Here is a 22,517-nt window from a genome sequence, read left to right as displayed (position 1 = left end):
ATTGATTTGCATTTTAATGAGGGAAATAAGTATTTGACCCCTCTGCAAAACATGACTTAGTACTTGGTGGCAAAACCCTTGTTGGCAATCACAGAGGTCAGACGTTTCTTGTAGTTGGCCACCAGGTTTGCACACATCTCAGGAGGGATTTTGTCCCACTCCTCTTTGCAGATCTTCTCCAAGTCATTAAGGTTTCGAGGTTGACGTTTGGCAACTCGAACCTTCAGCTCCCTCCACAGATTTTCTATGGGATTAAGGTCTGGAGACTGGCTAGGCCACTCCAGGACCTTAATGTGCTTCTTCTTGAGCCACTCCTTTGTTGCCTTGGCCGTGTGTTTTGGGTCATTGTCATGCTGGAATACCCATCCACGACCCATTTTCAATGCCCTGGCTGAGGGAAGGAGGTTCTCACCCAAGATTTGACGGTACATGGCCCCGTCCATCATCCCTTTGATGCGGTGAAGTTGTCCTGTCCCCTTAGCAGAAAAACACACCCAAAGCATAATGTTTCCATCTCCATGTTTGACGGTGGGTATGGTGTTCTTGGGGTCATAGGCAGCATTCCTCCTCCTCCAAACACGGCAAGTTGAGTTGATGCCAAAGAGCTCCCTTTTGGTCTCATCTGACCACAACACTTTCACCCAGCTGTCCTCTGAATCATTCAGATGTTCATTGGCAAACTTCAGACGGGCATGTATATGTGCTTTCTTGAGCAGGGGGACCTTGCGGGCGCTACAGGATTTCAGTCCTTCACGGCATAGTGCGTTACCAATTGTTTTCTTGGTGACTATGGTCCCAGCTGCCTTGAGATCATTGACAAGATGCTCCCGTGTAGTTCTGGGCTGATTCCTCACCGTTCTCATGATCATTGCAACTCCACGAGGTGATCTCTTGCATGGAGCCCCAGGCCGAGGGAGATTGACAGTTCTTTTGTGTTTCTTCCATTTGCGAATAATCGCACCAACTGTTGTCACCTTCTCACCAAGCTGCTTGGCGATGGTCTTGTAGCCCATTCCAGCCTTGTGTAGGTCTACAATCTTGTCACTGACATCCTTGGAGAGCTCTTTGGTCTTGGCCATGGTGGAGAGTTTGGAATCTGATTGATTGATTGCTTCTGTGGACAGGTGTCTTTTATACAGGTAACAAGCTGAGATTAGGAGCACTCCCTTTAAGAGTGTGCTCCTAATCTCAGTTTGTTACCTGTATAAAAGACACCTGGGAGCCAGAATTCTTTCTGATTGAGAGGGGGTCAAATACTTATTTCCCTCATTAAAATGCAAATCAATTTATAACATTTTTGAAATGCGTTTTTCTGGATTTTTTTGTTGTTATTCTGTCTCTCACTGTTCAAATAAACCTACCATTAAAATTATAGACTAATCATTTCTTTGTCAGTGGGCAAACGTACAAAATCAGCAGGGGATCAAATACTTTTTTCCCTCACTGTGTATATATATATATACACAGCTCTGGAAAAAATGAAGAGACCACTGCAAAATGATCAGTTTCTCTGTTTTACTATTTATAGGTATGTGTTTGGGTAAAATTAAATTTTTTGTTTTATTCTATAAACTACAGACAACATTTCTCTCAAAATAAAAATATTGTCATTTAGAGCATTTATTTGCAGAAAATGACAAATGGTCAAAATAACAAAAAGATGCAGTGTTGTCAGACCTCTAATATATTTTTTTAGTTTTTATTTCATCTTTACTTAACCAGGTCGGCCAGTTGAGAACAAGTTCTCATTTACAACTGCGACCTGGCCAAGATAAAGCAAAGCAGTGCGACACAAACAACAACACAGAGTTACACATGGGATAAACAAAAGTACAGTCAATAACACAATAGAAAAATCTATATACAGTGTGTGCAAATGGAGTAAGGAGGTAAGTCAATAAATAGACCATAGTAGCAAAGTAATTACAATTTAGCAAATTAACACGGGAGTGATAGATGTGCAGATGATGATGTGCAAGTAGAAATACTGGTGTGCGAAAGAGCAGGAAAAAAGTAAATAAAAACAATATGGGGATGAGGTAGGTAGTTGGATGGGCTATTTACAGATGGGCAGTGTACAGCTGTAGCAATCGGTAAGCTGCTCAGATAGCTAATGCTTAAAGTTAGTGAGGGAGATATGTCTCCAACTTAAGCAATTTTTGCAATTCGTTCCAGTCACTGGCAGCAGAGAACTGGAAGGAAATGCGGCCAAAGGGGATGTTGGCTTTGGGGGAGACCAATGAGATATACCTGCTGGAGCACGAGCCAGTGGGTTTGGCGACGAATTTGTAGCGAGGGCCAGCTGATGAGAGCATACAGGTCGCAGTGGTGGGTGGTATATGGGGCTTTGGTGACAAAACGGATGGCACTGTGATAGACTGCATCCTATTTGCTGAGTAGAGGATATTTTGTGAATGACATCGCCGAAGTCGAGAATCGGTAGGATGGTCAGTTTTACGAGGGTATGTTTGGCAGCATGAGTGAATGAGGCTTTGTTGCGAAATAGGAAGCCAATTCTAGATTTAATTTTGGATTGGAGATGCTTAATATGTGTAATATATTGAAGGAGAGTTTACAGTCTAGCCAGAGACCTAGGTATTTGTAGTTGTCCACATATTCTAAGTCAGAACCGTCCAGAGTAGTGATGCTAGACGGGCGGGCAGGTGTGGGCAGCGATCGGTTGAAGAGCATGCATTTAGTTTTACTAGCATTTAAGAGCAGTTGGAGGCCACGGAAGGAGTGTTGTATGGCATTGAAGCTTGTTCGGAGGTTTGTTAACACAGTTTCCAAAGAAGGGCCAGATGTATACAAAATGGTGTCATCTGCGTAGAGGTGGATCAAGGAATCACCTGCAGCAAGAGCGACATCGTTGATGTATACAGAAAAGAGTCGCCCCGAGAATTGAACCCTGTGGTACCCCCATTGAGACTGCCAGAGGTCCGGACAACAGGCCCTCTGATTTGACACACTGAACTCTATCTGAGAAGTAGTTGGTGAACCAGGCGAGTCAGTCATTTGAGAAACCAAGGCTATTGAGTCTGCCGATAAGAATACGGTGATTGACAGAGTCGAAAGCCTTGGCCAGGTCGATGAAGACGGGTGCACAGTACTGTCTTTTATCGATGGCGGTTATGATATCGTTTAGTACCTTGAGCGTGGCTGAGGTGCACCCGTGACCAGCTCGGAAACCGGATTGCACAGTGGAGAAGGTACGGTGGGATTCGAAATGGTCAGTGATCTGTTAGTTAACTTTGCTTTCGAAGACTTTACAAAGGCAGGGCAGGATGGATATAGGTCTGTAACAGTTTGGGTCTAGAGTGTCTCCCCTTTGAAGAGGGGGATGACCGTGGCAGATTTCCAATCTTTAGGAATCTCGGACGATACGAAAGAGAGGTTGAACAGACCAGTAATAGGGGTTTCAACAATGGCAGCGGATAATTTTAGAAAGAGAGGGTCCGGATTGTCTAGCCCAGCTGATTTGTACGGGTCCAGGTTTTGCAGCTCTTTCATAACATCAGCTATCTAGATTTGGGTGAAGGAGAAGCTGGGGAGGCTTGGGCAAGTAGCTGCGAGGGGTGCAGAGCTGTTGGCCGGGTTGGGGTAGCCAGGAGGAAAGCATGGCCAGCCGTAGAGAAATGCTTATTGAAATTCTCGATTATCATGGATTTATCGGTGTTGCCAAGAAAATAAGTTCATATTCATTTTTTAACAACACAATACTAATGTTTTAAATTAGGAAGAGTTCAGAAATCAATATTTGGTGGAATAACCCTGATTTTCAACACACACACACACACACACACACACACACACACACACACACACACACACACACACACACACACACACACACACATACATACATACATACATACATACATACATACATACATACATACATACATACATATACAGTACCAATCAAAAGTTTGGACACACCTACTCATGCAAGGGTTTATCTTAATTTTTGCTATTTTCTGCATTGTAGAATAATAGTGAAGACATCACAACTATGAAATAACACGGACTCATGTAGTAACCAAAAAAAAGAGTTAAACAAATCAAAATATATTTCATATGTTAGATTCTTCAAAGTAGCCACCCTTCGCCTTGATGACAGCTTTGCACACTCTTGGCATTCTCTCAACCAGCTAAATGAGGAATGCTTTTCCAACAGTCTTGAAGGAGTTCCCACATGTGTTGAGCACTTGTTGGCTGCATTTCCTTCACTCTACCTAGTGGTTAGAGCGTTGGGCCAGTAACCGAAAGGTTGCTAGATCGAATCCCCGAGCTGACGTGGTAAAAATCTGTCGTTCAGCCCCTGAAAAAGGCAGTTAACCCACTGTTCCTAGGCCATCATTGTAAATAAGAATTTGTTCTTAACTGACTTGCCTAGTTAAATAAATGTAAAAAATAAAAAAATAAACTCTGTGGTCTAACTCATCCCAAACCATCTCAATTGGGTTGAGGTCGGGTAATTGTGGAGGCCAGGTCATCTGATGCAGCACTCCATCACTCTCCTTGGTCAAATAGCCCTTACACAGCCTGTTGAATATCAAATTATAGTCCGACTAAAGAGCAAACCAGATGGGATGGCGTATTGCTGCAGAATGCTGTGGTAGCCATGCTGCTTAAGTGTGCCTTGAATTCTAAATGAATCACTGACAGTGTCTCCAGTAACAAAAAAAACACACCATCACACCTCCTCCTCCATGCTTCACGGTGGGAACTACACATGCAGAGATCATCCGTTCACCTACTCTGCATCTCACAAAGACATGGCGGTTGGAACCAAAAATCAAAAATGTTGACTCATCAGACCAAAGGACAAATTTCCACAGGTCTAATGTCCATTGATCATGTTTCTTGGCCCAAGCAAGTCTCTTCTTCTTATTGGTGTCCTTTAGTAGTGGTTTCTTTGCAGCAATTCGACCATGAAGGCCTGATTAACAGTCTCCTCTGAACAGTTGATGTTGAGATGTGTCTGTTACTTGAACTCTGTGAAGCATTTATTTGAGGTGCAGTTAATTCTAATGAACTTATGCTCTGCCACAGCAGTAACTCTGGGTCTTCCTTTCCTGTGGCGGTCCTCATGAAAGCTAGTTTCATCATAGCACTTGATGGTTTTTGGAGCTGCACTTACCCTTCAAGCATTTACCCTTCAAATGTAGATCAATATCAGCTAATCTAACACTTTCAATACATGGTGAATTTTAGGTTTGAGGACTCATATTTCTTCCCCAAAGTACAAAATATATTATAAATTATTGACTTTCTTGACCACCTATCACCCGCTGTAATGGATTAGTTGAAAAACCAGTCACTGAATAAAGAGTTTAGCTACAAACTCAATATGGGTGTTTACCAGAATGGTGTGACTTAGATGTGGTCCTGTTGGGAGGCTATAGTGTTTACAGTGAGCTGGGATGGCCTCAGCCCACTGAACTCCAGTTAACAGCAGTTTAAAGCAGCTAAAGACCCTAACCAAGGAGAACAGGCCCACAAGGCCCAGAGCATGCAGCAGCCCAGGTGAGGACCAGCAGCGAGATCAAAAGAGCGGCTGGCTGCCATACAGAGATTAAAGAGAGGGTGTGTAGGTGTTGTAGTGTCTGTGTGTCTGTAGTGTGCATGTGTTTATGTCAGTCGGCCTGTATGTGTACATGTGCGTGTGTATCCGTGTGTGTATGTATGTGGTCAGATGAAAGTTGGCAGGGTAACAAAGGGAAAGAGAAGGCCATGATAGAAAAGGGGGTAGTGGGAGAGAGAAAAAAGGGAGATAGAGGTAGAGAGGTGAAAGATAAGGCATCAGCAGCTACTGCACACAGGAAGGAAATGTTACGCATCCAATATGCTAATAAAGAAGAAGACATCTACATGTTATGATACAGAGGCAGCACTATTTACAGTTTAGCATCCATCTGGCTATATATATCACATTAGTGGAAACCAAGACTGTTCTCAGGGCAGGTCTGCCGGTTTTGACTTGCAGAAGTGACTTTTCGTAGCAGGTTAGGAGATCTTATGCAGCAGGTTAGGATAATTAACGTGGCAAGTTATAAGAGTTAGGTTAAGGTTAGGAAAGGGGTTATCAAAAATTGTCCATGACGCATATCTAGCTACAACCAGGCATGCCCTGAGAACAGTCTTGGTTTCTACTAATGCGATGCACTAATGCAATGCTGCATCCATCTGTGTCTATATAGGAAGAGTGAGAAACATCAACCAAAGCTGTGAGGTAGTACTAGCACCCTTGGTCATAAAGGCTGAAAAAGGACAAATTGACTAAACTGCTTACGTGGGTAACAGATGCAGCCCTGAGTACTGGATTACTGATTTTAAAAAATAAGCCATTTTTAGAACAAGGGCATCACTGAGAAAAAAATGTGTGCATTTACATATATGCCAACAGTAAGCAACAATGCCAAATGTATCATAACCGTTACAGATAACGAATCCTAATTGCTAAATTGACTCATATATTCAGTCAATGTAAAAACAAGTGCAATTTAAGATGAATGTATTGAACCTGTAATATCAACTGGTTATATTATATATTGGAACCTAATCTTCAAAAAGGTAGTAACCTCAGCTGTGTGAGGTTTACCTGTAGAAGCCTATGGCTGTGTAACGGCACAGCCTTCTTTTGTTCATTTAGCAGACAAGAAGCTCGTATTTCCAGAGCCCTTGTCACAGTCTAGACAACTATTGTATAGTAAAAAACATGATGTAATATAACATAATAAAATAGAACAGAATAGTGCGAAGTAATTCACATCTCGCGTCTGGAACAGTTATTCTCAGAGTGATCATTTGAAATGGGGCTCAATTTAGCAAGTTGAAAGAAACATTTTTCATGGTTACAAACCAAAATCTGTCTTCTTTTCGATATACAGACGTTCTATTTAGTTTATTATGCCAGTTCCTTGGAATTTTCGAAAATGATCAACATTTCTACATTGAACACTGCATAGGGATGAGTTATGGCCAGGGCATCTGTTTGGTGAGTAGGGCTAGGTTTAAAGATTCTGATGAAAATATGGTCTTTGTCTTCATCAAACTAATGTTTTTGCATGTTTTCAGTGTGGAACCTGTCTATTTTTAGGGGAGGTAATAGCCTAGACCAGGTATTCCCAAACTGGGGTACGGGCAATGCCGTCTGGGGTACGCCAAATATATATATTTTTTTATAATACTATTGTAAAGTGGTTGTTCCACTGGATATCATAAGGTGAATGCACCAATTTGTAAGTCGCTCTGGATAAGAGCGTCTGCTAAATGACGTAAATGTAAATAATATATTATTTTTTAAATAATATAATTTTAGATAGATTTTTGTAAAAAAAAAAAAACACATTTTCAAACAGTCCATGTATATTTTTCATCGGGGCTATACATTTGGGTGAGGTTTTTTTTCTCGCCTGAGAACCCTCGTTACACTGCCAAAGATAAAATTAAACCATCTAGTGTTCCGCGAAATAACAACACAATGTCAAATACAGGTAGCCTAGTCAAATAATTAACATCCAATCACATTAACCGTTACTCTCTCGCGTGAATTCCACTAACGGTCCGTATGTAGCCAAACGTAGCTGCTGCTCATATTGGTATCTGTACTGATGGTGCAAAAGCCATGACAGGGAGACATTGGGCTGTACTCAGAGTATCCTGCCTTGGCAAATCGTGGTGTTAAGACACTGATGCCCTTTGCAACCACATACCTATGTGAAAGTGGATTCTCGGCCCTCACTAGCATGAAAACTAAACAGACTGTGTGTGGAAAATGATTTAAGACTGAGACTCTCTCCAACACAGCCCAACATTGCAGAGTTATTTGCATCCTTTCAAGCACACCCTTCTCATTAACCTGTGGTGAGTTACTCACAATTGTCGATGAACACATAAGGTTTTATATGTGAGATGGTTAAATAAAGAGCAAAATTATTGAATATTATTATATTATTATTTGTGCCCTGGTCCAATAAGAGCTCTGTCACTTCCCACGAGCCGGGTTGTGACAAAAACTCACACTCATTCTTATGTTTAATAAATGTATTGTATCGTGTGAGGCAGGCTTACAATGATGGCAAAAAACAACATTTGAGAGTGCGCTGACCCTGGTGCTAGAGGGGGTATGTAGCTGGTGGTTGAACGTTTGAAGGGGTAGGGGACTATTTAAAGTTTGGGAACCACTGGCCAAGACCAACCAATTCTAAATGCCACTAGCAGTTCGATAAGTAGGATCATCACTAACATTAGTTACCACAGCCACAAAGTCCTAAACCATGCCTGTTTCTGCAATTACTCTTCTTATAATCAGATCAAAATAACCCTAACATTAACCCCTGTTAACCTAAATTAAGATCAAAAAGTTAATTTTTGTTTTAATGCATTATGACTTTGTGGATGTGGTAACTAATGAAACCCGCAAAGTAGCCTAGACGGAAAATTACCCAATTATTCCAAAACTGCAGCTCATTGTTGGAACACACATTTATTTCTCGACATCAATCAACCAGTCTATTTTGAATTTGTGCTAAAACTGTTGTCGTTTTGTCAAGGAATGTAGCTTGTATATCCCATCAGTTAGATACGTGTTTCTAGTTTTATAGGTCTGTATCTGTAGGTGCACACAGCACGCTTGTGTAGATGGAGCGGCCGGAACGCAATTGAGTGACTGAGACAAGGTGGGTTTATTTTCTGCTGTGTCCCACAAATGAACATGTACTAATGGAACCCTGGAGTCAAAGCAAATTAACGTTGTCTTCAAGACAACATTTTGATCAAATAGTTTTACAGTATTTGAATAAACATTGATCTCTGGTTAAAGATGGAGTTTTAAAGACAGTTTGAGTACTCATGTCCATCCCGAGCTGTGATCAGTCACTCAGAGCACACACAAATATACAGTACGTGTTAGTAATGTGCAAACTAGCACACTCGCATGCATGCACACACACATTGACACAAACACACACACACACACACACACACACACACACACACACACACACACACACACACACACACACACACACACACACACACACACACACACACACACACACACACACACACACAGTCTTGAATAAGTAACTCTGTGGGGACACCCAATTCAGTCCCATTCACAATCCTATTTTCCCTAACCCTTACCCTAACCTTAACCCCATTTACTATTATTGTGGGGACTTCTGGTCCCCACAAGTATAGTTAAACACGTCCATGCTTACAGCAACAGGAGCCAACCTCTTAAGGATCGGCCACTTTTTTTCAATTTTTACCTAAAATGACATACCCAAATCTAACTGCCTGTAGCTCAGGACCTGAAGCAAGGTTAACCCATTAGGGCTAGGGGGCAGTGTTTACACGGCCGGATAAAAAAACGTACCCGATTTAATCTGGTTACTACTCCTACCCAGTAACTAGAATATGCATATACTTATTAGATATGGATAGAAAACACCCTAAAGTTTCTAAAACTGTTTGAATGGTGTCTGTGAGTATAACAGAACTCATATGGCAGGCAAAAACCTGAGAGATTCCTTTACAGGAAGTGGCCTGTCTGACCATTTATTGGCATTCTTTGACATCTCTTTCCAAAACAAAGGATCTCTGCGGTAACGTGACACTTCCCACGGCTCCTATAGGCTCTCAGAGCCCGGGAAAAAGCTGAATGTTGTCATTCCAGCTCCAGGCTGAAACACATTATCGCCTTTGTCAAGTGGCCGATCAGAGGACAATGGGCTTAGGCGCGTGCACTGGTCGCCCCCGTCTTTCTTTTTTTTCCTCTATTTACCGAAACGCAGATTCCCGGTCGGAATATTATCGCTTTTTTACGAGATAAATTGCATAAAAATTGATTTTAAACAGCGGTTGACATGCTTCGAAGTACGGTAATGGAATATTTAGAATTTTTTTGTCACGAAATGCGCCATGCTCGTAACCCTGATTTACCATTTCGGATAGTTTCTTGAACGCACGAACAAAACGACGCTGTTTGGATATAACGATGGATTATTTGGGACCAAACCAACATTTGTTATTGAAGTAGAAGTCCTGGGAGTGCATTCTGACGAAGAACAGCAAAGGTAATAACATTTTTGTTATAGTAAATCTGATTTTGGTGAAGGCTAAACTTGCTGGGTGTCTAAATAGCTAGCCCATGATGGCTGGGCTATGTACTTAGAATATTGCAAAATGTGCTTTCACCAAAAAGCTATTTTAAAATCGGACATATCGAGTGCATAGAGGAGTTCTGTATCTATAATTCTTAAAATAATTGTTATGCTTTTTGTGAACGTTTATCGTGAGTAATTTAGTAAATTGTTAGTAAATTCCCCGGAAGTTTGCGGGGGTATGCTAGTTCTGAACGTCACATGCTAATGTAAAAAGCTGGTTTTTGATATAAATATGAACTTGATTGAACAAAACATGCATGTATTGTATAACATAATGTCCTAGGGTTGTCATCTGATGAAGATCATCAAAGGTTAGTGCTACATTTAGCTGTGGTTTGGGTTTATGTGACATATGCTAGCTTGAAAAATGGGTGTCTGATTATTTCTGGCTGGGTACTCTGCTGACATAATCTAATGTTTTGCTTTCGTTGTAAAGCCTTTTTGAAATCGGACAGTGTGGATAGATAAAGGAGAGTCTTGTCTTTAAAATGGTGTAAAATAGTCATATGTTTGAGAAATTGAAGTAATAGCATTTCTAAGGTATTTGAATATCGCACCACGGGATTAGACTGGCTGTTGCGTAGGTGGGACGATTTGGTGCCACCTACCCTAGAGAGGATATGCATATTCTTGATACCATTTGAAAGGAAACACTTTGAAGTTTGTGTAAATGTGAAAGGAATGTAGGAGAATATAACACATTAGATCTGGTAAAAGATAATACAAAGAAAAAACCAACCGTTTTTTGGTAATTTTTTGTACCATCAATTTTGAAATGTAAGTGAAAGGCCATAATGTATTATTCCAGCCCAGGTGCAATTGAGATATTGGCCACTAGACAGCAGCAGTGTATGTGCAATGTTTTAGGCTGATCCAATGAACCATTGCATTTCTGTTCAAAATTTTGTGTCAAGACTGCCCAAATATGCCTAATTTGTTTATTAATAACTTTTCATGTTCAAAACTGTGCACTCTCCTCAAACAATAGCATGTGATTCTTTCACTGTAATAGCTACTGTAAATTGGACAGTGCAGTTAGATTAGCAAGAATTTAAGCTTTCTGCCAATATCAGATATGTCTTTGTCCTGGGAAATGTTGTTGTTACTTACAACCTCATGCTAATCGCATTAGCCTACATTAGCTCAACCGTCCCGCAGGGGACGACCAATTAATATAAAGCACACATACATGTATTATGTGAACAGTACAGAAACACACACTCTGTCCCATACTTCTGTGTCCATGATGAAGCACGTCTCCAGGCAGGCTGCTGAGGTAATGGGCCATATTCATCTTCTCTCTCTCTCTCCTCTCTCTCTCTCTCGCTCTTCCTGCTGGCTTTACCACCTAGTCCAGCTCTCTCTATTCCTGCTGGCTTTACCACCTAGTCCAGCTCTCTCTTTCTCCCTGCTGGCTTTACCACCTAGTCCAGCTCTCTCTTTCTCCCTGCTGGCTTTACCACCTAGTCCAGCTCTCTCTTTCTCGATGCTGGCTTTACCACCTAGTCCAGCTCTCTCTTTCTCGATGCTGGCTTTACCACCTAGTCCAGCTCTCTCTCTCTCCCTGCTGGCTTTACCACCTAGTCCAGCTCTCTCTTTCTCCCTGCTGGCTTTACCACCTAGTCCAGCTCTCTCTTTCTCGATGCTGGCTTTACCACCTAGTCTAGCTCTCTCTTTCTCGATGCTGGCTTTACCACCTAGTCTAGCTCTCTCTTTCTCGATGCTGGCTTTACCACCTAGTCTAGCTCTCTATCTCTCTCTCTCTCTCTCTCTCCCTGCTGGCTTTACCACCTAGTCCAGCTCTCTCTTTCTCCCTGCTGGCTTTACCACCTAGTCCAGCTCTCTCTCTCTCCCTGCTGGCTTTACCACCTAGTCCAGCTCTCTCTCTCTCCCTGCTGGCTTTACCACCTAGTCCAGCTCTCTCTCTCTCTCTCTCTCTCCCTGCTGGCTTTACCACCTAGTCCAGCTCTCCATCTCTCCATGCTGGCTTTACCACCTAGTCCAGCTCTCTCTCTCTCCCTGCTGGCTTTACCACCTAGTCCAGCTCTCTATCTCTCCCTGCTGGCTTTACCACCTAGTCCAGCTCTCTCTCTCTCTCTCTCTCTCTCTCTCCCTGCTGGCTTTACCACCTAGTCCAGCTCTCCATCTCTCCATGCTGGCTTTACCACCTAGTCCAGCTCTCCATCTCTCCATGCTGGCTTTACCACTTAGTCCATCTCTCCATGCCTTGACATCCCATTTTCTCTCACCCTCTCTTTACTGACTGACTGGGGCTTCATCACGTTCTCTTTTTCGCTCACACCCCTCCATCTTCACTGACTCAAGTGCTCCCCTTCTCTCTCTCTCTCTCTCTTCGAAAACCGCACCACTATCCAGAGACCACCATAATTCACTACTTCACATTATCCACACTATTGCAGTGTCTTTTAAATAAACAGCAGGACATGCACATTTCAAGCCAGGCCTCACCCCAGGTTTATTCTGCTGAACAGGTTGCTTTCCTGTCTCTGGGGTGTTTTAGAGGGGCGGACCAGGGAGAGTGAGTTAGCAGTGGTTCCCGTGCCCTTTAACAGACTGAGCGGTGCCCTGTAGGGAACGTAAAATGGCTTCGTAATGGCACATTAACGATGAATGGATCCATTCACATTAAGGATGTAATATGATGCATGGGGATTTCAAATGGAGTGAAATGCACAATTTTAAAACAAATTCCATTTTTAGTGAGAGGGAACATAATGTAGCCTACCCCCTACCTGTTGGTGTTCTGTGCTGCTCTGATGGTGGGACATTTTTACATTTTAGTCATTTAGCAGACACTCTTATCCAGAGCGACTAGGGTTAAGTGTCTTGCTCAAGGGCACATCGACACATTTTTCAGTCGGCTCAGGGATTCGAACCAGCGACCTTTCGGTTACTGGCCCAACACTCTTAACCTCTAGGCTATCTGACACCCAATAAACTTACTTCAAGTGAATATATCCCTTCATAGGGATCAAGGTTAAACTAAACACAGACACAACAATGTAGACATAGGCAATTGGCCATGTAGCTAGACTAATCTATTACAGCCAACCAGTCACATGAGGCCACAGGTAGTGTAGTGCATAAATGCGGTGCTGAAAATACACCATTGTGGTTGTAATCCTTGGCCTGGCTGGGTCAGATGTATTGCTAATTAGCATCGGTGTGATACAGAGCACCTAGTCTGGCTGCTATCATCAGGCCATGCTGGCTGGCTCTCATTAAGGTTGAGTGTGTGATAGGGCCCACCCTGGCATCAATCTGAGGGGATGCTACTGTAGAACTATCACATTGAGCTGCATTCAGTCTGGCAGACACTGATGTAGCCTGTCACTGTGATCAATCAGCGTTTAATCAGGGCTGTAATAATCACACAGAGGGAGCATTACTTAACACAATCAGAATCACATTCACACATTATAAACACACACACACACACACACACACACACACACACACACACACACACACACACACACACACACACACACACACACACACACACACACACACACGGCTCCAGCCTCACATATAGGCTACACAGACTTTTCAATTATTCAAATGTATTTACATTTAGAATCTAACACTCACACAAGAGCAATCTGTTATTCACATGCGTAAATACATTTGAAATGTACACAAATACACTTTCACTACAATGGAAAAACACATTTGTGCCTTCTCTTTTGTGTAGTATTCTATTCTGTTCCAGTTCCATCCGTCACATCACGCTGACGCCCATGTTCCCACAATCCTCCCTGCGGTCATTCGTCACAATGTCACTCAAACTCTGGTCCCTGGAGTGTCATGGTAATGCTCCAGTGTGTGTGTGTTTCTATTTCTGTGAATCTTTTTGCCTTGGTAGAAGGATATATATTTTTTGTGACAAAGGCAGGGGGAGAGTGGAAAGAGAAAGAGAGAGAGACCAAGGAAACAGGCAGTGGGCAGAGATTATGACAGTGCATTCTCTTGTAGACTGCCAACATGATTCAGATTCAGAGTGTTTAACAGTCACATGTACAGGGTTGTAGGTGTGATTGCAGGGTACAATGAAAATCTTAGGCTCCAAGCTCCAACATTCTCCCTGACACAGGTCAACTGCGAGTCACAAGACAAGAATAACTCAAAAGCCACTGAGAGTATATTACTCGCTAATGTTCAGTCTCTGGACAATAAAGTAGACAAGCTCAGGGCAAGGATCTCCTTCCAGAGAGACATCAGGGACTGTAACATACTCTGTTTCACGGAATCATGGCTCTTTCCAGATATACTGTCCCCGTCCATACAGCCAGCTGGGTTCTCAGTTCATTGAGCAGACAGGAATAAAGAACTCTCCGGGAAGAAGAAAGGTGTGGTTGTATATTTCATGATTAACTACACACGGTGTGATTGTGATAACGTACAGAAACTCAAGTCCTTTTGTTCCCCCGACCTAGAATACCTCAGAATCAAATGCCAACCGTATTACCACCCAAGATAATTATCTTTGGTTATAGTCACAGCCAAACTGGAACCCATATATCCTGAGGCTGCATTTATTGTAGCTGGGGATTTTAACAAAGCAAATTTGAGGAAAACACTTCCAAAGTTCTATCAACACATTGACTGTAGCACTCGCGCTGCTAAAACACTAATGACTCCATTTTGCTCATCCCTTCCTATAGGCAGAAATTCAAACAGGAAGTACCCGTGCTAAGGTCTATTCAATGCTGGTCTGACCAATCAGAATCCATGCTTCAAGATTGTTTTGATCATGCGGACTGGGATATGTTCCGGGTAGCCTCTGAGAATAACATTGATGTATACACTGACACGGTGACTGAGTTCATCAGGAAGTGTATAGCAGATGTTGTTCCCACTGTGACCATTAAAACCTACCCAAATCAGAAACTGTGGATAGATGGCAGCATTCGCGCAAAACTGAAAGCGCAGATCACTGCATTTAACCATGGCAAGGTGACTGGGAATATGGTCAAATACAAACAGAGTAGTTATTCCCTCCGTAAGGCAATTAAACAGTCAAAACGTCAGTACAGAGAGAAAGTGGGGTCGCAATTCAATGGCTCAGAGACAAGACGTATGTGGCCGGGTCTACAGACAATCACGGATTACAAAGGGAAAACCAGCCACGTTGCGGACACCTACGTCTTCCTCCTGGACAAGCTAAACACCTTATTTACCCGCTTTGAGGATAACACGGTGCCACCGACGCGGCACACTCCTAAGGACTGTGGTCTCTCCTTCTCCGTGGCTGACGTGAGCAAGACATTTCAACTTGTTAACCCTTCTTAAGGCTGCTGGCCCAGATGACCTCCTTAGCTGTGTCCTCAGAGCATGTGCAGACCAGCTGGCTAGAGTGTTTACGGATATATTCAATCTCTCCCTATCCCAGACTGCTGTACCCACTTGCTTCAAGATGTCCACCATTGTTCCTGTACCCAAGAAAGTAAAGGTAACTTAACTAAATGACTATCGCCCCGTAACTCTCCCTTCTATCATCATGAAGTGCTTTGAGAGGCTAGTTAAGATTAATTTCACCTCTAACTTACCTGACACCCTAGACCCACTTCAATTTGCATACATCCCCAATAGATCCACAGACGATGCAATCGCCATCGCACTGCACACTGCCCTATCCCGCCCCCAGGTGGTGAAGGTAGGAAACAACACCTCCACATCACTGATCCTCAACGAAGGGGCCCCACAAGGGTGCGTGCTCAGCCCCCTCCTGTACTCCCTCTTCACCCATGACTGCGTGGCCACGCATGCCTCCAACTCAATCATCAAGTTTGCAGACGACACAACAGTTGTAGGCCTGATTACCAACAATGACGAGACAGCCTACAGAGAGGAGGTGAGGGCCCTGTCAGAGTGGTGCGAGGAAAATAACTTCTCCCTCAATGTCAACAAAACGCAGTGGAGAAGGTGAAAAGCTTCAAGTTCCTTGGCGTACACATCACAACCATCTGAAATGGTCCATCCACACAGACAGTGTAGTGAAGAAGGCGCAACAGCATCTCTTCAACCTTAGGAGGCTGAAGAAATGTGTCTTGGTCCCTAAAACCCTCACAAAGTTTTACAGATGCACAATCTGCACAATCTGCTCTCCAGAGAGTGGTGCAGTCTGCCCAACGCATCACCAGGGGCACACGGTCTGCCCTCCAGCACACCTACAGCACCCGATGTCACAGGAAGGCCAAAAGGATCATCAAGGACATCAACTACCCGAGCCAGGGCCTGTTCATCCCGCTATCATCCAGAAGGCGAGATCAGTACAGGTGCATCAAAGCTGGGACCGAGAGACTGAAAAACAGCTTCTATCTCAAAGTCATCAGACTGTTAAATAGCCATCACTTGCCGGCAACCACTCTTTTACTCAACCCTGCACCTTAGAGGCTGCTGCCATATATACATAGACATGGAAACACTGGTCACTATAATAATGGAACATTAGTCACTTTAATAATGTTTACATCCTGCCTTACTCAATTCATATGTATATACTGAATTCTATTCTACTGTATATTAGTCAATGCTACTCCGACATTGTTCGTCCAAATATTTCTATACAGTACCTGTCAAAAGTTCGGACACACCTATTCATTCAAGGTTTTTTCTTTATTTTTACTATTTTCTACATTTTAGAATAATAGTGAAGACATCAACACTTTGAAATAACACATATGGAATCATGTCGTAACTAAAAAAGTGTTAAACAAATCAAAATATTTTTCAACAATGACCCAACACACCTCCAGGCTGTGTAAGGGCTATTTGACCAATATGGAGAGTGATGGAGTGCTGCATCAGATGACCTGGCCTCCACAAACACCTGACCTTAACCCATTTGAGATGGTTTGGGATGAGTTGGACTGCATAGTGAAGGAAAAGCAGCCAACAAGTGCTCAGCATATGTGGGAACTCCTTCAAGACTGTGCAAGGTTGTCATCAAGGCAAAGGGTGGCTACTTTGAAGAAACTCAAATATAAAATGTATTTTGATTTGTTTAACACTTTTTTGGTTACTACATGATTCCATATGTGTTATTTTATAGTTTTGATGTCTTCACTATTATTCTACAATGTAAACAACAGTAAAAATAAAGAAAAACCCAAGAATGAGTAGGTGTGTCCAAACTTTTGACTGGTACTGTATTTCTTAACTCCTATCTTTTACTTTAGATTTGTGTGCATTGTTATGAATTGTTAGATATTACTGCACTGTTGGAGCTAGGAACACAAGCATTTTGCTACATCTGCAATAACATCTGCTAAATATGTGTATGTAACCAATACAATTTGATTTGAAGAAACGTCACCAGTACATAAATCACTACAGGGACTAGCAAGTATGACTACAGAGCATTCTTAGGTCAATATTTACACCCAAAGGATCCAACAGAGTTAACAGGAAATTACATATTGTCCAAACAGAGATTCCCAAAAGATTACTAGGTTACAGATTCACCATTGAAGAATGACTAATTCCTGACAGAATTATAAATGAGTCACTGAGACCACCCCAATAAAACCAGTGAAGCTATTACATTACACATCACTGTTGCCTTGCCAGTTAGTCTTTGTGCAGTGACAGTGAGTGTGTCCCGAGATGAAAAACCAAGATATGAATCCATCTGTGACTACAAAACTGGGCGACCTGGAAGCCTCAACTCAGACAATCTACAAGCTGCCAGTATGCTAGTTTAGACAGAGAGTGATGTCTTTGATATTCTCCTTTAATGATAAGAATGATTACACTCCTCAAAGGGAACCTCATCAAAGCAGATCAGAGCCTAAAGGCATGTCTACAGCAGGGCCTATGTGTGTGCTATGGCTCTATGGCTACAAGACAAAAAGCACTGAGGAAAACTCATTAGCAGCAACCTGTACATATACTACAGCCTGTGCATGGTCTGGAGAACTTGTGGGCTACAAACTGTAGCTGGGTAAGAGTTGTAACTGGGCAAGAGCTGTAACTGGCCAACAAGACCTGTACGTGGACAAGGGCCGTAACTGGCCAACAAGACCTTTACGTGGACAAGAGCAGTAACTGGTCAACAAGAGCTATTACTGGGCTACTAGAGATGTCCCTGGGCAACTAGAGATGTCCCTGGGCAACTAGAGATGTACGTGGACAAGAGCTGTAACTGGGCAACAAGAGCTGTAACTGGGCAACTAGAGATGTCCCTGGGCAACTAGAGATGTACGTGGACAAGAGCTGTAACTGGGCAACAAGAGCTGTAACTGGGCAACAAGAGCTGTAACTGGGCAACAAGAGCTGTAAATGGCCAACAAGAAATGTAACTGGCCAACAAGAGCTGTAACTGGCCAATAAGAGCTGTATGTGGACAAGACCAATAACTGGGCAACAACAGCTGTAACTGGGCAACAACAGCTGTAACTGGGCAACAACAGCTGTAACTAGGCAACAACAGCTGTAACTGGCCAATAAGAGATGTAACTGGCCAACTAGAGCTGTATGTGGACAAGAGCTGTAACTGGGCAACAACAGCTGTAACTGGGCAACAAAAGCTGTAACTGGGCAACAACAGCTGTAACTGGGCAACAGGAGATGTAACTGGCCAACTAGAGCTGTATGTGGACAAGAGCAGTAACTGGGCAACAACAGCTGTAACTGGGTAACAAGAGCTGTAACTGGGCAAATACAGCTGTAACTGGCCAACTAGAGCTGTAACTGGGCAAATACAGCTGTAACTGGCCAACTAGAGCTGTAACTGGGCAACAACAGCTGTAACTGGCCAACTAGAGCTGTAACTGGCCAACTAGAGCTGTAACTGGGCAACAACAGCTGTAACTGGCCAACTAGAGCTGTAACTGGGCAACAACAGCTGTAACTGGCCAACTAGAGCTGTAACTGGGCAACAACAGCTGTAACTGGCCAACTAGAGCTGTAACTGGCCAACTAGAGCTGTAACTGGCCAACTAGAGCTGTAACTTGGTAACAAGAGCTGTAACTGGCCAACTAAAGCTGTAACTGGCCAACTAGAGCTGTAACTGGGTAACAAGAGCTGTAACTGGGTAACAAGAGCTGTAACTGGCCAACAACAGCTGTAACTGGCCAACTAGAGCTGTAACTGGGCAACAACAGCTGTAACTGGCCAACTAGAGCTGTAACTGGGCAACAACAGCTGTAACTGGGCAACAACAGCTGTAACTGGGCAACAAGAGCTGTAACTGGGCAACAAGAGCTGTAACTGGGCAACAAGAGCTGTAACTGGGCAACAACAGCTGTAACTTGCCAACTAGAGCTGTAACTGGGTAACAACAGCTGTCATTCCATGAAATCTGAAATGATATCACATGTGTTCAGCCCAAAGACAAACTACTTATTCCATATTTATGGGGACTATCAAGAGACTTGTAGCACAGACTGTCAAAACCCCAAGAGCTCTCCTGTGGATGAAATAAAGAAGATAATAGCAGGACAGCTGCAGAGTGTGTGCTTGCAGTACACAATCACTCAAAAACAACCTGTAGATGGAAGCACAAAAATATCAAGAGAAATACACAGCAGGGGACCCAGTGCACAGTAGCATGGGAGGAAACAGCCTCAGCTACCAACATACATCAAGACAACTCAGAGGGAAAAAACCTCTACCAGTCTTTGAAAACTTGTAGACCATATCACAGAACACACATTAACACTTGACAGACAAAGCCTTCTGAGTGAGAGACTCAACTGCGCTGCAGTAGCAGCAGATCTGACCCATGCCAGACCTGAGCAAAGACAGGGAGACTATGAGTAGACTTACGATTTTGAAGTCTTTGTGGCTGCACTCCTGGCCTTGGTATCGGCAGTAGAGCATCATCTCCTTAAGGTCGTGGCCCACCCTCTCGGTGAACTCACGCATGCTGAAGGGCTTGGGCCTGTAGGCGGTGAAGTTGGCCTTGTCTGTGAGGAAGGCCAGGACGTGGGGCTCGGCCAGCTGGGGCTCAGGGATCCTCAGGTGGACGTCCAGCAGGGCCAGCAGCTCCCCAGCGTGGTACAGGTCATTGCGGGACAGGCGGCTGAAGCGGTAGGCATTGAGGTTGCACACGGTGACGGCAGGGAACACCAAGCTGCCCGACATCACGGCATCCACGCTCGTCACATGGGGGTAGGAAAGGAAGTAGGCCAGGCGCTCGGCACTCTCCAGGGCCAGGAGGCCCAGGCAGGCCAGCAGAGCGGCGGCCCAGAGCAGGCGGCGAGGTGTTGGTCGGCCGTAGGGGAAGATGAAGCGCAGGCCGTGGAGCGTGCTGGTGTGGGAGAAGGCCTGCCAGGAGGACGGGTGCAGACTGGAGCTCTCATGGCTCCCCTCACTGCCACAACTCTCCTTTAGGTCCATCATGACCCCTCCGGTCCCACAGCCAAGGACGCCCCAATACACAGACACCTACAGAGACACACACACATACACAGAGAGAGAGAGAGAGAGAGGCAATGCAATGAGAGCCCTGAACTACCACCTAGAATAGGAACACATAATCACACGTTCAGTTCACACAGAGAAAGAGAGAAAGGTGAGAGGGGGAGTGTCCCAAACATACACACCTGCAGCACAGAAAGAGCGACAAACACAGAGACACAGAGCAAAATAAAGCAACCCAGAGAATCAAGCCAAAGACAGACCTACAGACAGAGAGAGAGGAAGAGCACATGAGGCAGAGATCTTCACAACCCCCAAGTCCTTACTCCAGATAGAAAAGAGAGAGCGTGAAGAATAGAAAGATGCACACCCAGGGCATCCCTTCCTTCCGTGCCTCCACTCTTTCTCTGTCCCTAGTTACTCTGGATGCCAGCCTCTCTGTGCCTGAACCCTCCCCCCTCCGCTCCTCCAACATCCCCCCGCCCTCTCTCCTTCTCTCAGTGACCGTTTTCGTTGTCAGGATCCCAGAGGTAAGTCCACTGTGACACAGAATGAGAGAGTCATTTAAGCCACGAGCCAATCAAAGCCGCCTCTGTGTATTCAGTGTCCCCACTTCACACACACACACACACACACACACACACACACACACACACACACACACACACACACACACACACACACTCAACTCTCTGGATCTCCCTGTGCAACTAATGACAAGCCTAAGCACCTCTCGTTCAGCCTAGCGAGATGACATCCAGCCTGTGTGTGAGTGTGTGTGAGTCTGAGAGTGTGTGTGCACGTGAGAGAGAAAGGGAGAGAGGGGGAGAGAGAGGGGGAAGGGAGGGATGGAGATAGAGCCACTGATGATCAGCGCCGCCAGTTTGTCGCGCATGCCGATCCAAACTCCTCCCGTTCTCCTCTGGCCAGACGCATCCGCTGATTCCGCTCTCCCTCCTCTTCCCAGCTCATCCATGGAGCCAGTGAACAACAGTGGAGCCAGAAGAGACGCGCAAGCTTACACACGCTCGCGCAGAGAGAGAGAGAGAGAGAGAGAGAGAGAGAGAGAGAGAGAGAGAGAGAGAGAGGGGGGGGGATAGAGCACACACAAACACACTCCTCTCCACAGTGAAGTCTCTAATTGAATCTGCTTCTGTTTTTCTTTCCCTCTTGCTCTCATTTTTCTTTTCCGCCCGCCTGTTTTCATATTCCCCATCTCACCACTAACTGACTGATGGATGGATGCAGGACGCAGATTGTCAGGGAGACGGATGGTTAGGGAAAGGTGGAGGAGAGAGATCACGCATGAGGAGTGGTGGAGAGGGATGGAGAGAGACAGAAGGAGGGGGGGGGGTGGCAAGGAGAGGGGAAGCAAGAGAAAGAGAGAAAGTCTCCACTCCCCCACTGATAATAAACACTGCATTTTGTGCCCAGCGGGCAAGGATTGCACAGAGATATCACACAGGGAGGTATGCAGAGACATAACCCCAAATGTGTGTGTTCTGTGTATCCCTGTGTATGTGTGTTAGCGTGAGTGAGATATCACAAAAAGTCTGTATGAGAGAACTTGTGTGTTGAAGCTACATTTGACCCAGAGATATGTAACAGTGTGTGTCGGTAGAGGGGGTGGCAGGGGTATAGCGTGGAGAGAGCAGGGCTGCATGTGCCAAGTAATACAAGGAGACAAGTGGAGACCGAGGGGGACTGAGAAGAGAAAGGAGTGTGGCAATGTGTGCAAAAAGAGAAGAAGAGACAATCGAGGGAGAGGAAGAGCATAGTAAATGGAGAGGGCTACTAATTTGATGAAATAGAAACAGACATGGAGTTAGGAGCTGGGGAGTGGTGAGAGCATGTACGTGGCTAGCCAATAAGAAGATAATTATAAACTGGTTGGTTCGAGCCCTGAATGCTGATTGGCTGACAGCCGTGGTATATCAGACCATGTACCACGGGTA

The 22,517-nt window shown here is 44.2% G+C and overlaps 1 protein-coding gene across 1 annotated transcript in view; it reads right to left on the bottom strand.

Moving 5' to 3' along the window:
• The window catches only part of LOC106600659 (acid-sensing ion channel 2), a 417,308-nt gene extending 395,734 nt beyond the window's left edge, over positions 1 to 21,574 (bottom strand). Inside the window, exons 1-2 of the mRNA XM_045715389.1 lie at positions 21,293 to 21,574; positions 19,969 to 20,589 (exon numbers count right to left, since the gene is read on the bottom strand). Of these exons, the coding sequence (XP_045571345.1) occupies positions 19,969 to 20,544 (576 nt within the window). The 5' untranslated portion in view covers positions 20,545 to 20,589; positions 21,293 to 21,574. The remainder of the gene's footprint in view (positions 1 to 19,968; positions 20,590 to 21,292) is intronic.
• Between the last annotated feature and the right edge of the window lie 943 nt (positions 21,575 to 22,517).

Source organism: Salmo salar, chromosome ssa03 (assembly GCF_905237065.1).
Source record: "Salmo salar chromosome ssa03, Ssal_v3.1, whole genome shotgun sequence".
In the NCBI taxonomy this organism is placed as follows: domain Eukaryota; kingdom Metazoa; phylum Chordata; class Actinopteri; order Salmoniformes; family Salmonidae; genus Salmo; species Salmo salar.
Note: the sequence above shows the minus strand (reverse complement) of the source record. Positions and strands in the feature narration are given on the sequence as shown.